This window comes from Aedes aegypti, chromosome 1 (assembly GCF_002204515.2).
Source record: "Aedes aegypti strain LVP_AGWG chromosome 1, AaegL5.0 Primary Assembly, whole genome shotgun sequence".
Taxonomy (NCBI): domain Eukaryota; kingdom Metazoa; phylum Arthropoda; class Insecta; order Diptera; family Culicidae; genus Aedes; species Aedes aegypti.
Genome location: NC_035107.1, coordinates 92,186,195 through 92,201,402, shown reverse-complemented (window position 1 = coordinate 92,201,402; position 15,208 = coordinate 92,186,195). Strand labels below are relative to the sequence as shown.

The window sequence follows — 15,208 nt, the reverse complement described above, 5'->3', positions numbered from 1 at the left end:
CTCGTTTTCTATACGAATATCCAAAAAATTCCACAGGATTGTAAAATGTTCAAACCCTAATGAAAGTTCCACAAATTGCTTTTCACTATGATATCTCTCGGAGAAAAATATAAAGATGATCAAAACATGGTTCATTTTTGTGTTATACAATGCGGAAATCTGTAGTGGGACTGATATGCGGTTACTTTTCATTATGGGGCAATTTGAGTTGCTGTTTTTTCCTAATTTTTCCGAACAAATCATATTATCTCATTAAGGCAGCTGAAAGAGCATTGGGAGATATGTTAAAATATGGAACGGTCTGTCTTATATAGAGTAAAGTGGGGCAAAAGTTCGAGTGGGGTAAGAGTTTCTTTTTAAGATTTCTAGCTCAATTCAAAACAAAACTTATAAATGTTATGCTGGTTCGAATGCTTTTCAAGTAAGAGACTTTCACCCCAAATTTTATGAAAATCGGTTGAGATTTGGAAAAGTTATGGCAAATTTTTTCGACGTGAATATTGTAATTTTTGGTCAAACTTTCGTTACATGGAACCAATTGAAGATAAAATCTTTTTCAATATTTTATTTAAGGGCGTTTCTAGGCCTATCATAAGGTTGTTTTGAGGTGTATTAGTTTTTGCATAAATGCTTGAAAACAATTTTTGGCCCATAGTGGGGCAAAAGTTCGAATCAGCGGGGCAAAAGTTCGACCCATGTATAAAATCACGGAAAAATTTGCACATTGCCTAAAATCCACATATTATCTTCAAATTTAGTGAAATTTGTCTGATCGTGTGAAAACTGTCACCAAAATTTCACATTTCCACTTAGTTTTGCGAAAAGCTGCTATTTATGAGTATATTACAATTAACCCGGTTTTGGGCAATTTTTTGATGAAAATTTAGTGTGTATTTTTCGTCAAACTTAAGTTTACGGCTGGTGTAAAGTATGCCTGTCATAAAAGGATCGATATTTTGTTTTTTTTTTCTATCTTTATTAACGAGATTTTTAGCCCTGGGCTAGTTCATCTCGGGACCAACGGCTTTACTTCCCTTCCGAAGGAAGACGTCACTGAAATTTTTAGTGACTATCTCGGGGATGGGATTCGATCCCAGGTCCTCGGCGTGAGAGGCGTGTGTTCTAACCACTACACCAGGTCCGTCCCCCATACGATATTTTGTGTTTTAGTCAGCGAACTTTTGCCCCACACTAGATTCGAACTCTTGCCCCACCGGTGGGGCAAAAGTTCGAATAAGACAATAAATTTTTAAACAGCTTTAACTAAAAATGGGTAAATATTTTGACATAAGTTTGTTCAGCAAAATTATAGCCAATATGTTGAAAGTTCACTGTATGGTATTTGTTTTGTTTTAACTGCTATTGTTTTCCTGGAAACTTTGATTATACCACTAAGGTCGAACTTTTGCCCCACCTTACTCTACGTATTTGGTTGATTTTATCCATACAATCTGCAAGCTCGTTTATAATCGAAAGATCGAAAAGTATTGGAGTGGTTGCCGTTCAAGTAAGTGAGAAAAAAATCTCATATTCTTTACTTTCTTTACTTTTTGAGGTTTTAGTCGTAAATATTACGTGTTGACATGAAGTAGAACTACCAAGAACCTTAATATCTAACGTAAATATTGCGATATTTTGTAAACAAAATTTTACTGAGTATCATCATTCATCATTTCACATTATTCTAGAAATCAATCATTCGTCATCTTTCTAGAGTTGAGCACCATATCCTTTCGAACATTGATTTTGTATGGAGCATCTTAACCCTCTAATACCCAAATTTTTATTTTCGCTTTAAGTATTATTTTTCGTTATCTAAAATCGTTCTAAACACGTTTTGGGCATTTATTTATTTTTATTCGCAAATTTTTAAATTTTGGTTTTTGATTTTTATAATTTTTATTTTTGAACATCCCTAGCTTTTTTTCATTTTTTCTTGAAGCCTTTTCTAGTTGTTGATTTTTGGCAATAATAAAAATTTAAATTGGTACGGTATTTTCAAAAATATTAAATTTTTATTTTTTTTTTCGAAGCGTATTTTATTTTCCGTGTAACTAACGGAAAAACAGGTTTGAAATTATTTTAATACCACCAGGCTCTTCTTTTGTGATAGGTTAATCGTAGAAAAATATAAAAGGTACGATTTTTTATATTAAACGTTAAATGAAGCCCAGGCATTTGTAGGTTATATAAGAATGCAATTTTTCAAACAATTTCTAAAAATACAAAAAAGTTTCAAAAGTCATAAAAAACTTTTCTTATATGCGTGTTATGCGTCAAGGTATAAGCCAAAAATAAAATCATTTTGATTTCCGAGCTACGAAAAAATACACAAAATTCCAAAGTGTACCCCGTCTAAAGGCGGGGTTGGGTATTAGAGGGTTAATATACAAACACATCCATGCAACGGCAAGCGAACAAAACGCTCCAATTAACAAGTGTGGAAGCTCTCTTAAGAATACTAGTAGGAAGAGGCAGACCCAGCTCCACTAAGAACAAAGAGCTTAGCTTCGCTTCTAAGTCTAACTGCACAGAAATATAGGCAATTAAAAATAGACATCTTAGTAATCTACTCACTCATACACTTTGAGATGATGAAACTTTTTCATCCTAGGGCAGCGTCGATCTATTGATAATTGTCATCCCCTTTCCCTGCTCCGCACTATGGGCGATCAGGTGGCCAATATTCGAAAATATGACTAGTTCTGTACTGTATTCTTGTACATCATTCCATAGTAAGCACTTCTATTAAGTTATTCCTGGAATATCAGGGCAAGATCTTTTATATTTTAATTGATACAGTATGTCAAAGTTAAAGTTTTTAATAAAAATTAAGAATTCAGTGCAAACACAAGGTACACATTAAATACAATATACTGCATAATCGTAATATTTTATACAGATTTATATACACTGTCCGAAAGCTTATTCAAAAAGCTATCTACGAAAAATAAAATGAAATAAAATTTACGTACTTTAGGTCGGAAAAATGCGGGGAGTGCACTGAAAAAAATATATTTGATTTTATATCGAAACTTTACACATCCCACACTTTTTTGTCCCAAGTTGTCCCAGGCTAAAATTTATTTCCAAGGGTGCTTTGAGATGTAAACTAATCGATCGTGAAGAATTTAGCTGCACAAATTTGCACTTTTTTAATTTAGGGCCATTTAAATTTTTCCAATATTTTTAATCATTTCCTATTAAAAACAGCTAAAAAATAATTCAGAGAGTAAATGAATATCGCTTCAAAAGTTAGCCTCAAAAACTTTTTTATGAAAATAAGACATCAAATTTGTATCACAAAACTCATAAATACGACATGGAATGGAAAAAATATTTTTGGCCGTCAGTCTGTATGGAAACCACCCATAGTGCTCCGTACGGGTTTTGTACGAAAAATTTGTGGATTCAATGTTGAACATTTGGCCACTGGCCAAAATTCTAGCAAAATTGACTATGAATCTAAAAAGTTACAATTGTTTTATTGATTTTTAACCATAGGTTTCGAAAGTATTAAATACTTTAGGAAAAGGGGTCTTCCTTAGCCTAGTGCCACTACAAAGCAAAGCCATGCTGAAGGTGATTCCCGTTCGGTCCAGGATCGTTTCGTAATCGAAATTCCCTTGACTTCCCTGGGCATAGAGTATCATCGTACCTGCCACATGATGTACGAATACGAAAATTGGCAAATTTAGCTGAGAAAGCTCTCAGTTAATAACTGTGGAAGTGCTCATAAGAACACTAAGCTGAGAAGCAGTCTCTTTCACAGTGAGAACGTAATACCAAGAAGGAGAACAACTGAAAAATCACGAGTTAAAAAGGTTGTAACAATGGTGCCCCTTGTGTTTGTCATGAAAATTTTTACTGAGATTGTATCCAAATCCGCAAAAGTTAGGACAAACGATTGCAAATACACTTGCTTTGTAGCTTATTTGCAGCTATTTCGATGGTAATTTGATTCACTGATAAAGATAAATAATAATCATTAGCATTGATCTTCTAGCAGAAATGAGCTATCATCTAAAAAAATTCCCATCAGACTACATTGTACATACTCATTGATAACAGCACCCCAAAGCCGTCCCTCCACAAGCGCAATAACAATCAATTCCCGTGCAATTAGCTCCGCCCATTGTCCTTCACTTACCTCACTTCCGGATGTGCATCCAGCATGGCCCGCATCAGCGTCGTCCCCGACCGGGGCACTCCTCCGATGAAAATCAGCGGCATATTCCGATGGTAGCGATAGTTTTTGCTTGTGCCATCGCCCTCGCCTTCGAGGCCACTCCCACCCCCACCATCGCCACGTATCATCGCCCCTCCTGGTGACGTCGCCCCTCGCAAACAGCGCGCTCCCAGTTCCGAATCCTTCAGCAGCAGGATCAGCAGCAGCGTCCCGCCGAACATGGCCGCAACCATCAGCTTCCGGTTGCGCATCATGTATCGCATTGTGCAGTCTTTGGTTTTCTGGTTTGATGGTTTAGCTCGCTTTAGGGCTCGTTGCTGCGCGTATTTGTGCGCGTTTTTGCGCCGGAGGAGATATGTGTGATTGTACCGCGGGATCAATAAATTCGCTTACTTTAAGTGTGCTGGTTGGCTCTTCTCCTGATGTGTAGTTGTAACCTGTTTGGTATAGAAACGTTTGGCATAATTATAATTTCGACCGCGATAGTTTATGGTGAAGATGGCTTTTCAGTCTCGACAAATTCTAAATAAACTAATAAACCGCGTTATTTCAAAAAACGACGTAAAAACCACGTTGTTTCAAAAAACGACGAAACAAACGGCGAAATTTTATGAAGTTACGAATCATATGGTAGACAACTGTTTTGTATGAAAAATAACTTTCTGAAGAAGATTTTTTACGTTGGTTTTCAAAATAACGTGTTTTTTTAAATAAAACCAGCATAAAAAATACTTCAGTATACTACAGTGTCCAACGTCCTATATGGCAATCTGGACAAGCAGTATTTGGATATTGTCGAGACTAAGAAGCTATTTTCCCTATGTTTGGCATAAGATTCATTTGACAAAATGGTCATTTGGCATAATGAACTTCGTAAATATGTAATACAGGTCGGACTCGATTATCCGGAGTATCGATTTTTTTTTCACTCCGGATAATCGAATCTTCCGGATAATCGAATCACTAAGAAAAAAAATTGAAATCTTCGATAAAAGAACATAAATATTATCTTTTTTTTTTGTTGTTTTATTTATATGATGCGGTGGCGTAGACAGAAATTATTTTTAGGAACAACAGGGGTCTTCACAAGATAATTTTTTTTTACCAGCATACACAAAAACCACTTTTTTAATCCCCCCTGTTCTTAAATACGTTCAAAACTGCAAAACCATTCATGTTGTGTATTGCAATACCAAATTATCTCAGATTTATGCATAAAAATTGAAAAACAAGAACATCAAAAATCAAATTCCGGATAATCGAGTCTAAAATTCCGGATAATCGAGTCCCGGATAATCGAGTCCCCGGATAATCGAGTCTCCGGATAATCGAGTCCGAGCTGTACTATGTAATATGTTGTTACTGATTCAGAGTTTAATTTGCGTTCGTTCCCTGTCTTTTGTTTTCCCCCTTTGAATTGTCGTCTTCTCATTGTGTCTCCCGTAAATCGTTTCTGTTTAGTTCCGTTTCAGTTCTAGATAAGCTGTCCCATCAAGTTTAGTCAACTTAGTAGCCGGAGCAGCTCAAGTATCGTTATAAGCATACAACTGAAACCTCCTTTCCTAATGACCTAACGTAATCCTCAACCTCGAATCAACCGGCAGTATTTTGGTTCTCCAAAAGTAGCAAATAGGTTAATACATATTATGAAATGAAGAAAAATATAAAAATAGTAAAACTGTCCAAATTTTTACAGAGAAGGGTCATATGGTATGTACAAGAGTGTTTCCAGGATTCTATCTAGAAGATGCTCCAGGAACCACTAGAGGGTTGGCAATCAGCAGTACCTACTTCACACGCAAGAATATCCGCAAAAACATCTGGCGATACCCGAGTGGCGATGCCTACTTCCAAATAGACCACGTGCTGGTCGACATTTCTCAGAACCAGGTAAAGGTAGATGGCTTCGTAGAAAACCACGAGTACGCTAGCTGTACGCAGTGGAAGTGGACCTGGCGACCTTCCAGAGATTTCTCAAGGCATGCTTCTTGGTTCCTGTAAATTTCAAGATTGTTTCAAGAATTTGTCCAAATATACCCCTGCGAATTCCTACAGGGATTTCTCCAGAAAAAAAATGATTTGGGATTCCTCCAGCGATTCCTCTAAGAAGAAGAATTCTTTTAGAAATGATTCCAGGTATTCCACCAAGATTTTCTTCGAAATTTTCCCCAAATATTTCTAATGTTTTTTCAGTTATTCCTCTACGGATTTCCCAAGTGATTCCTCGAGAAAACTCGATCAAGATTTTTTTAAGTATTTGTCCTGGAATTTCTCCAGGAGTTCAACCAAATACATATCATATAAATTTCCTTCGAGAATTCATTCGACGAATATTTTGTTTTGAATTTGTTTAGTATTTTTTTCATGAACCGCTTCACAAATAATTTTAGGAATAAAGAATCTCTTCAATGATTTTCTCTTGAGTTTCAAATAAATTTCACTTTAAATGCTTCGTACCATAATTCGGGGAAAAATTGATCACTGGGTTGAAATTGATCAGGTCGGTACCAAAAAGCATTTCCTTCCAAGCATGCTTAATGTTTTATGTTTTCTAGTTTATAGATGTCTAGTGATGGTTCTGAACTACCGCCGTGCGGGGTGACATTGGGCCTAGGGGGTAACATTGACCGTCTCTTTCGATGCATCTCATGATTAGTAGGAACGTCAAAAAACTAATCTATGCCCATCTATTGGCTATTTATAAAGTATTCTTTAAGTTTGACACATTGTTTTCATTGTTCTGGCATTAGCTTGCTGTAAAAATATTGGCCCAAAGTTACCTTTATGGACCAATGTCACCCCGCCTTACGGTATTTCATTTTTATTAAGGTCAGTTTTACATAGAAATATTCACAGTTTTTTTAAGGTGTAAGCAACACTGTATTTCTGGTGTCAAGTCTACTAGCAAATTTTGAGTGATAAGCTCAAGTAGCTCATAACTGAACTTATTTCTGAAATCGTACAACATTATCAACATAGTGTTTTACTCATAAAACCGTTTATTCTCGAACAACGCGCTTATTTAAAAAATAAATGTGAATTTTTATAAAATTATTTACAAATTTATAAATGGTCAATATTACTTATAAAAAATCGATTACCTGAACTGATAGAGATCAATAAAGTACTGAAAAACGGGGTAGCTTTGAAAATGCGGGTAATTTTGTTAGTAACGAATCACAACGTACTAAGCGAAATAACATAATCAGTTAAGGACATATAGGAAAGAATCCCTGTCATGGCAGGGAAGCAGGGTGTCCATTCAAAATCAATTTTCTAATTCCCGGATTTTTCCCGGATGCTTAAAAAATTAAAAATCAGATAACAAAAGGTTTCTGCGTTTTGATATTTTCTTATTTTGATTGAAAATGGTTAAATTTAGTGGAGTTTAACAAAATTATTTGGTAAATCATATTTGATTATATTTATTAAATACTGGTAGCTTCAAACAGTTTGAGGGGCCTATTTTGTAAATCGAGCAGATTCATGTGACTCGTCTGTATTCCTTGTCGATCAAAGCAAGCATGCATATTTCAGATGTCACCCGTCGACTCCCATAGTAATCCAGTCACATAGAGTGACAACTGTCGAAAAACTCGAGTGACAGAGCTGAGTCGAGCGAATTTTTCAGTCGACAGTGACTCCAGTCGAGTCATTTTGATCGACTCAACTTATAAAATAGACCCCTGAGTATCGAAAGTGTTTTGGAAAAAAGGTATGTAGGGTTTCGTTCTACTTCGTCGTAAAAGCTACTATTCGTCGTATCAAACTTAAAATGTTCCACTACGGCGGATATTCCAACTTACCTGAAACATAGATTCATTTTCCAAATGTAATTTTGTGAAAGCTTTTATGATTCGTCCACCTGTACACCAAAAATGCAATTAAACTACTGTATTTCGATAAATAACTTCAGTTCAATTATCCACTTTACACTTTTTCACCGAAATCGCATGGACGAACACGATTTGAAAGAAATGCTTAGCGATCGACATCAGTCACACCACTTTCGAACACAAGTTTCTTCCTGCCCCCGTGGGTGACTTACTTCACCGGGCACTTATTTTCACAATGGAAAACCTTCGTACTTCTTCACTGAAGGATTTCATTCCAATCACACGCCGTAAAACTTCAATTAATCACCAAACTTTACGAAATTTCCTCAACCGCCGCGTATAATTGAGAATGTAAACAAAGTTCAATCCGTCGTACTGAGAAAAAAAGTTTGTGTGCATCAATGTGTGCGCGAAGCTTGACGTAAAAATACGGTTCCTTTGATTGTGTTGTTTTCGCTGTACTGTGAGCAAATGCCAGAATTGTACGGTCAAAAGTAATTGTGTTCATATGTTTGGGCTGAATTTTGATGAGGAACAATTAATTTTAAAGGAAATTAGTATATTCCATCATGCTGAAGGAATGGAGGGAGATGCCCGTAGATCTATATTTTCTAGTAAAACATTTTATTATAGCATTGATGTATTGTGTTTTAACCACTCAATACATCAAAGTGAGCCGTAAGTTGTGAGACGAATCTGGAAACTGATTGCGACGGAGTTGAAAACGATACGACGGATTGAGAATACGGTAAGATGCATTTTCTTTGCATTATTTCCAAAAAGAGATCAAGATTTATCAAAATGTTATTGTACAATGCTAAAGCCGTTTTGAGAAGGAATTGTTTGGCATCGGTTTGTATCAGCATCATTCACTGCAATACTGGGAAAATTGCAGTTCTCACTGATCAATGCTTAATACGATGGATACTAGCACATCACCCTATCTATATGTTTACTAGCTGTTCCGGATTCAAATAGGCTGTTGAAAGACGCTATGTAAAACTCCCATACAAAGTGCCAGATAGGCTCCATCCCATTACCCCGAACGCCATTTCCCCGAACGCCACTACCCCGAACGCCACTACCCCGAATGGGTCACTACCCCGAAAGCCATTACCCCGAATGGGTCATTACCCCGAACGCCACTACCCCGAATGAGCCATTACCCCGAATAGTATGAGATACAGTACAGCATATTGTTTTGCGTGCAAAAATGCGTCTCTAATGAAGGCTGGTAATTAATGGCACGTAAAATTCGTCGGTAAAATGTTCATCATATATTTTCCCTTCTTTTATATGCCAGCTATTCTTTCGAAATATCTTGATAGCAACTATATTCTTCTCATTCTTTCTGCGACAGTGCCTGTTTATCAGCTCAGTGGGCACCTTCGCAATTCAAGGGTTCATTCACAAATTTCATTTCGCCAAAAATTGCCATTTTTAACACCTACCCACCCCCTCGTACTTTTTTTTGTATGGAAATTCTACATATTGTGAATGGGCTGTAACATTTTGAGGACAACCACCCACAAACTTTTTTGCTCCCTTCAGCGTTGCGAAATTTGTGAATGGGCTTTAATAAAATAAGCCTTTTATTGACTGAAAGGAATTCTTATCCATAACCCTCAATATGGTTTTGCTTGACAGATGCGTAATCACCGGTATTTGGACTTGTTGGTGGTGTTCATATTTCATTTTTGTTTTTGAACAAATATTTTTCTTTTTTATGAATATAGGTTGTGTCATAGCATCACGTTGTAACAGTGATCATTCACGCCATAGCTGCAAACATTTCACCAGAAATTTGCCCTTCTTTTTAAAATAGGCTGTTCTTTCACGATTTTGCACTAATATTTGCATATAGAACAGCTTTTTATAAAGGAATATATCTTGAAGGCATTCACTAAAGTGATTCCTGCTATAATTCTATTCGGAAATTTTCCCTTTCTTTTATCTTCTTGTATTAAAACAGCCAGGTCTCTTATGGATTTACTCACCACTTTTCTGCCATCATCATTTATTCATTATCTTGAATCAAAAACATATTTTTTTTGTGGTTGTCTCACAGAAATTCAAATTAATGATCCCACAAATCAACAAAAGTTCTTACTGTAGTGTCAATCAGAGGTCGCCGATTTTTCTAACATGTACAAGTGTACAAGTGCGATAGCGGAACGGTCGTCTATTAGTTTGGTTTTTAGACGGTTTCCATAGAACAACACTTGCAGCGACTATCTCAGGGTGAAATTCCAATTACCATCGTTTACGAAACAAAATCTTTAAGAAGATCTTAATCTTAATGCCCGACACCTATAAAAATGAGTAAAGGAAGTGGCTACCGACGTCCAATAAGAGACTTTACTACATCCTAATTTTGTGCATATTATAGCTATCCTTCTCATAATAAATTCACCCTTCTTTTCGAAATAGGCTGTTCTTAAGAGCATTGCAATGTGGCTGTGTGAATCTTCCCAAAATTAGAGGACAAAACTTAGTGTGTAAAAATTATTTGCTGAACAACTAGCTGCTTTTTTATCTTATAATATTTGAAAAATACATTTTTGACCCAAACTCATGAAATACTCAAAAGGAATCGTACAATTATCTCTCCACTCTCTAACTAGAATATGTCTCAAAATGTTATCCATTCGGGGTAATGGCGTTCGGGGTAGTGACCCATTCGGGGTAGTGGCGTTCGGGGTAATGACCCATTCGGGGTAATGGCTTTCGGGGTAATGGCGTTCGGGGTAGTGGCATTCGGGGTAGTGGCGTTCGGGGTAGTGTCATAGAATCGCCAGATAAGTTGATTTTCCAGCTGTTGAGGAGAGGTTTCCAAACACAAACACGTCGCAGCACTTGAAGAATACAACAGTGAAAGAGTCATGTAAGTCCATTGGCTCTTTCTTATGTCATTTCGTGTTATACAAACACCATTCCATTATTATTTATATAGAAGATAGATTGTTAGATATAGATAAATACATTTCTATTTGTTGATCGTCCAGCTGCTACAATTTATATGAACTAATATCTGCTTTGTGCATCTAAATTTAGACTAAATTTTCACGAAAGGGCCAATTCATTAACTTTTAAAATGCCTTCGAAATTATGCGTTAGACATGGTCCATGACTGATCCATGAAAAAAAATCTTGATCTGGTGAAACTCATGTTCATGAGACATATAATGTAATCCTTGAGACACGAAAAAAATGTCATTTTTGTTACGCTGTGTAATCTACTTAGCGTGATCCACGGAGCTCTGAGCATAATTTCAACAAAAAAATTGGCGAGATTCTCATAAAATCACGGAATCATGTAGAGCTCTTGCTTTATATTGACCGGTCTTTCACATAATTGTAGGTGTGATTCTGACAGAATGTTGTGTATTTTTAAAAACTATGACCACTTTTTTAAACTATTTTGCAATAAAACTTTTAGAGAATATCTTGACTAAACCTACACGAAATTTCTGGAAAATATCCCTAAAAATCTTAGAGAGTTTTCTATGATTTCTCTATGAATTTCCTGAAAAATTAAATGAAAGAATTTAAACCATCCTATCCTATCTCAGAATCATCCTATCCTGTCTTTGTAAAACATTCTTAATTTTGTAAGAAGTTGCTATGACTTTCGGATCCTATTTCAGGCAAAAGCTCCTAAATTCTTTCCAGTCAGTTTTTCAGGGCATTTTTTTTTTTTTTAAATTCTACCTGAAAACAAATGGTTGTGTAGGAGAATTTCTTAAAAAAAATGTTTTTCAGCAAAATTTGCAACGAAAAACTTTGTTTGAAACATCTAGTATATTCAGTAGATTTGTTTCTAGCCATATTAACTGTAAATTTCTTCGGAATTTTTTATAGCATCTTTCAGATAACATTTAAAAGTTCTCAGATGATTTTCATTAAAAAAAAAATATACATATTTTCTAACAGAAGTTTAGTCAGTAATTTAATGTGTTCTAAAGTTAAAAAAGTGTTTCAACTATTTATGATACTCTTGATGATTTTCCTATTGATTCTTGTAGCTCAAAATAAAAAAAAATAATTAAATTTTTATGATATGTTTCGATAAGCTTTGACTGAGAGGCGCTGCAATGGAGGTTCGCCAAGGGCGCCATGAGGCCACGCTACGGCTCTGAGAACACCCATCCACCCTCTTCAGCGTTATGAAATTTGTGAATGAGCCCTATGATCGAAATTGGCAAAAATTTCACCAATGACTGCCCGCCCAAGAATACCCAAAAGACCTCGCTATTTAATTATCCATAAAAAAGCTTGCCATGAATTCACGAATAATTTTACAAGAAATGTTTTGGGATTTCCAACTTGGTAATGATTGGAAGAATTTACTGTAAATCTGCAGAAATCGACATAAATCTTATCAGGGACCTCATAAGAACTTTGTCATAGATCTAGGACTAGTCAAACTAGTAATCCTGAAGAGGCTTCACCACCATCAGTATCATCAGTAAGTCCAGAAATCCTGCCAAACGGGATTTTCGATGAATTTGTCCAGGAATCTATTAAGTATTTCAAGAAATTTGCTAAATATGTGTTGGCTCTGCTTTTCGCCAATCTCTACGAATCTAATAAGAATTTCAAGAAAATATCAGCCAAGGGTCTTTTTTAGAATTTACTAGAGTGGTGAACTCGCCTTGGACGAAAATACACTTAAATAAGGATGAATAATAATAATATAATCCACTAGAAACTTTATTGGCAATCCTCTTATAACATGTTCAGTTATCTTTCGAAGAAATTGGTCATCGCCTTTATTTCCCGTTAAGATTCCTGCAAAGATCTCATAACAAAATTGTCATCAATCTAAATGGATATCTATCAAGCATCTCACCAAGAATCTTGACAGGAATCCCTATGTAACCCTTCTAGAGACGATTCAAGGATTTTATTGATGTTCCAAAAAATCTTCTTTGATTTTTATTTTTCAATAATTGGCCGCCAAAAATCTACAAAACATTTCACAAGAAATAGGTAAAAAATGTTAGAAAAATGTACACAACAACTACCCAGGAAATCAACGATTGTTTTAAAGGATTGTGGTACAAAAAAAAAATAGAAATCGTTAACTATTTCTCTACCAAATCAGTCCAACTAGTCATTATGCAAAGTACCAGTTGACGGGCAGCCTTTTGAAAGCCTCCTGTCAAAATTTTCTTGCATTATTTGGAATTGAAGCAAACCGGTATTCTTATGTTCAAAACACATAATTTCCCGGTGTCTTCTCCAAATTCACGGGTATTTCCCGTATTTTTCCCGGCCATATGTAATTCCCGGGTTTTTCCCGGTTTTCCCGGATTTCCCGGATGGATGGACACCCTGCAGGGAAGATGGCTTCCTCACGCATACAGACACATTCAGCCAGCGGTTTGCTCTTTTTCTCATATTATGCATGTAATTAATCACAGCCAAATTGCAAAAACACTGTAATAACTATACTACCTTTCAATTTTACTCATTTTCTCAACTAATTATGCTCGAAATTGGACGATTCTTGGTCATTTTAGAACACGTACTAGATAATTTCTGGTAGATAAAACTCAAAACTTAGCAAAACCGCGGTCAAAACAATCACGATGTTATAATATTTCATTTTTTTTATTTTTCTATTTTTGATCGCTTTCGTTGTTGCAGTGTTGTCAGTGTCGTTGTAAGATATCCAGCAGTTTGGTAGCGTATTGAAAATGAACGCCAATCACAAATATAAAATGAACAGCAATTGCTGGCAACGATGTACATTTGATTTGAATTTCACTAATATTCGAAAATAAGAGAAGAAAGTTGTGCTTACCATTACATTTACATAAAAAGTTATAGATTCCACGGAGTTAAACCTTTTTTTTTTTTTAGCAAACTAATGCAGAAGTAAAGAGTATTAGTATGACACTCCATATCTGAACTATTTTTGTTAGAAGCGAAAACATATGAATCTTTATATTCCAATATTAAAAATTGATGAGTTTTTAGCATTTTTGAATCCCTTACAAACAATCTGTTCTACAATCATTTCAAATAATTCTTCGCTTATCCCTGACAGCACAGTTATAGTAGAACATGAATCCGGTCTTAAATCTCTTAGCGATAATCATTTGTACAAATTTGGGACATTTTTTTAATCGAAGTCATACATTTCCATATGATGTTAAACGCTTAGAGATATGCAATGCCCTATTATTTGGAGCATAATAATTCATTAGGTTTTGTTCGCAATATACTTTTTTATATTCCAAAAACATTTGATTTCGGATTTTGATAAATTCTTCTGTTTCATGTATAAAACCTAATCCACGTTCTCTATTAACATTCTTCAATCAAGCTTCAACTGCAATGATGCCAGACAGCAGTTTGGTTGTCGATTTTTATGTGTTTACATATCCATTATCAAAGTTACCCCAAAACCAAAAATAGATTTTCGATTATATGAAAAATTATTAAACCATTTAAAATCACTACGGATTAATCTGTCAACTGTCGATAACAGTCGATAACAGAGATACTACAGGACATACTTGTTTTAAAAATATGAAATAAAAATTATAACATAATGCAGAAATATTCAGATTTTTTTCCAAAAAACTATTAAACTTACCCCGTTTTACGGTACGGAAATTATTTTACAACATTTCAACTTTAGATGCTAACATAACAAAAGCTTTCGATAAAGTGATCAAAATTTATAAGTCGGTTGAGCTGTTCAAAAGTTATCATTTTTTTTAAATAAAAAATCTAATGCGCTAAATACAACTCAAAAACAAAAGAACATACATTGCTGAAAAAGTGACAGTAAACGTAAAATTCTGAACTTTCAAGAAAAAATGAGAAGAGCAATAGCCCTTTTTGGTCGGCCTTCAAAACACGAAAAAACGAATTTTTTTTTCAATTTTTGTTTAATGTAAAACCAATTTTTGTTAAAATTTACATTTTTCTTGAAAAGTCAAAATCTTTAGCTTCCATTTCGTCCAAGAAAATTAAAAATCGATCAAACGGTTCAAAAGTTATATTTAAAAAATAAATAAAAATTTTACAAAATTTCGTTTTTTGGTCACCCTATTTCAGAAATGGTCACCCTAATCAAAAAATCCAAAAACACGTGTATCTTTATTTCGGATAAGGAACAAAATAGCAAATTTTCACCGAATTCGGTGACCCACTAGATCGGATTTTC

The 15,208-nt window shown here is 35.1% G+C and overlaps 1 protein-coding gene across 2 annotated transcripts in view; it reads right to left on the bottom strand.

Annotated features, from left to right (window-relative positions):
• Positions 1-15,208, bottom strand: part of LOC5572543 (protein-tyrosine sulfotransferase) — a 185,377-nt gene that overhangs the window by 71,172 nt on the left and 98,997 nt on the right. For both annotated transcript variants that reach the window (XM_021842478.1, XM_021842483.1), the window contains exon 3: positions 4,151-4,626. In XM_021842478.1, coding sequence (XP_021698170.1) covers positions 4,151-4,452 — 302 coding nt within the window. In that variant the 5' untranslated portion in view covers positions 4,453-4,626. The remainder of the gene's footprint in view (positions 1-4,150; positions 4,627-15,208) is intronic.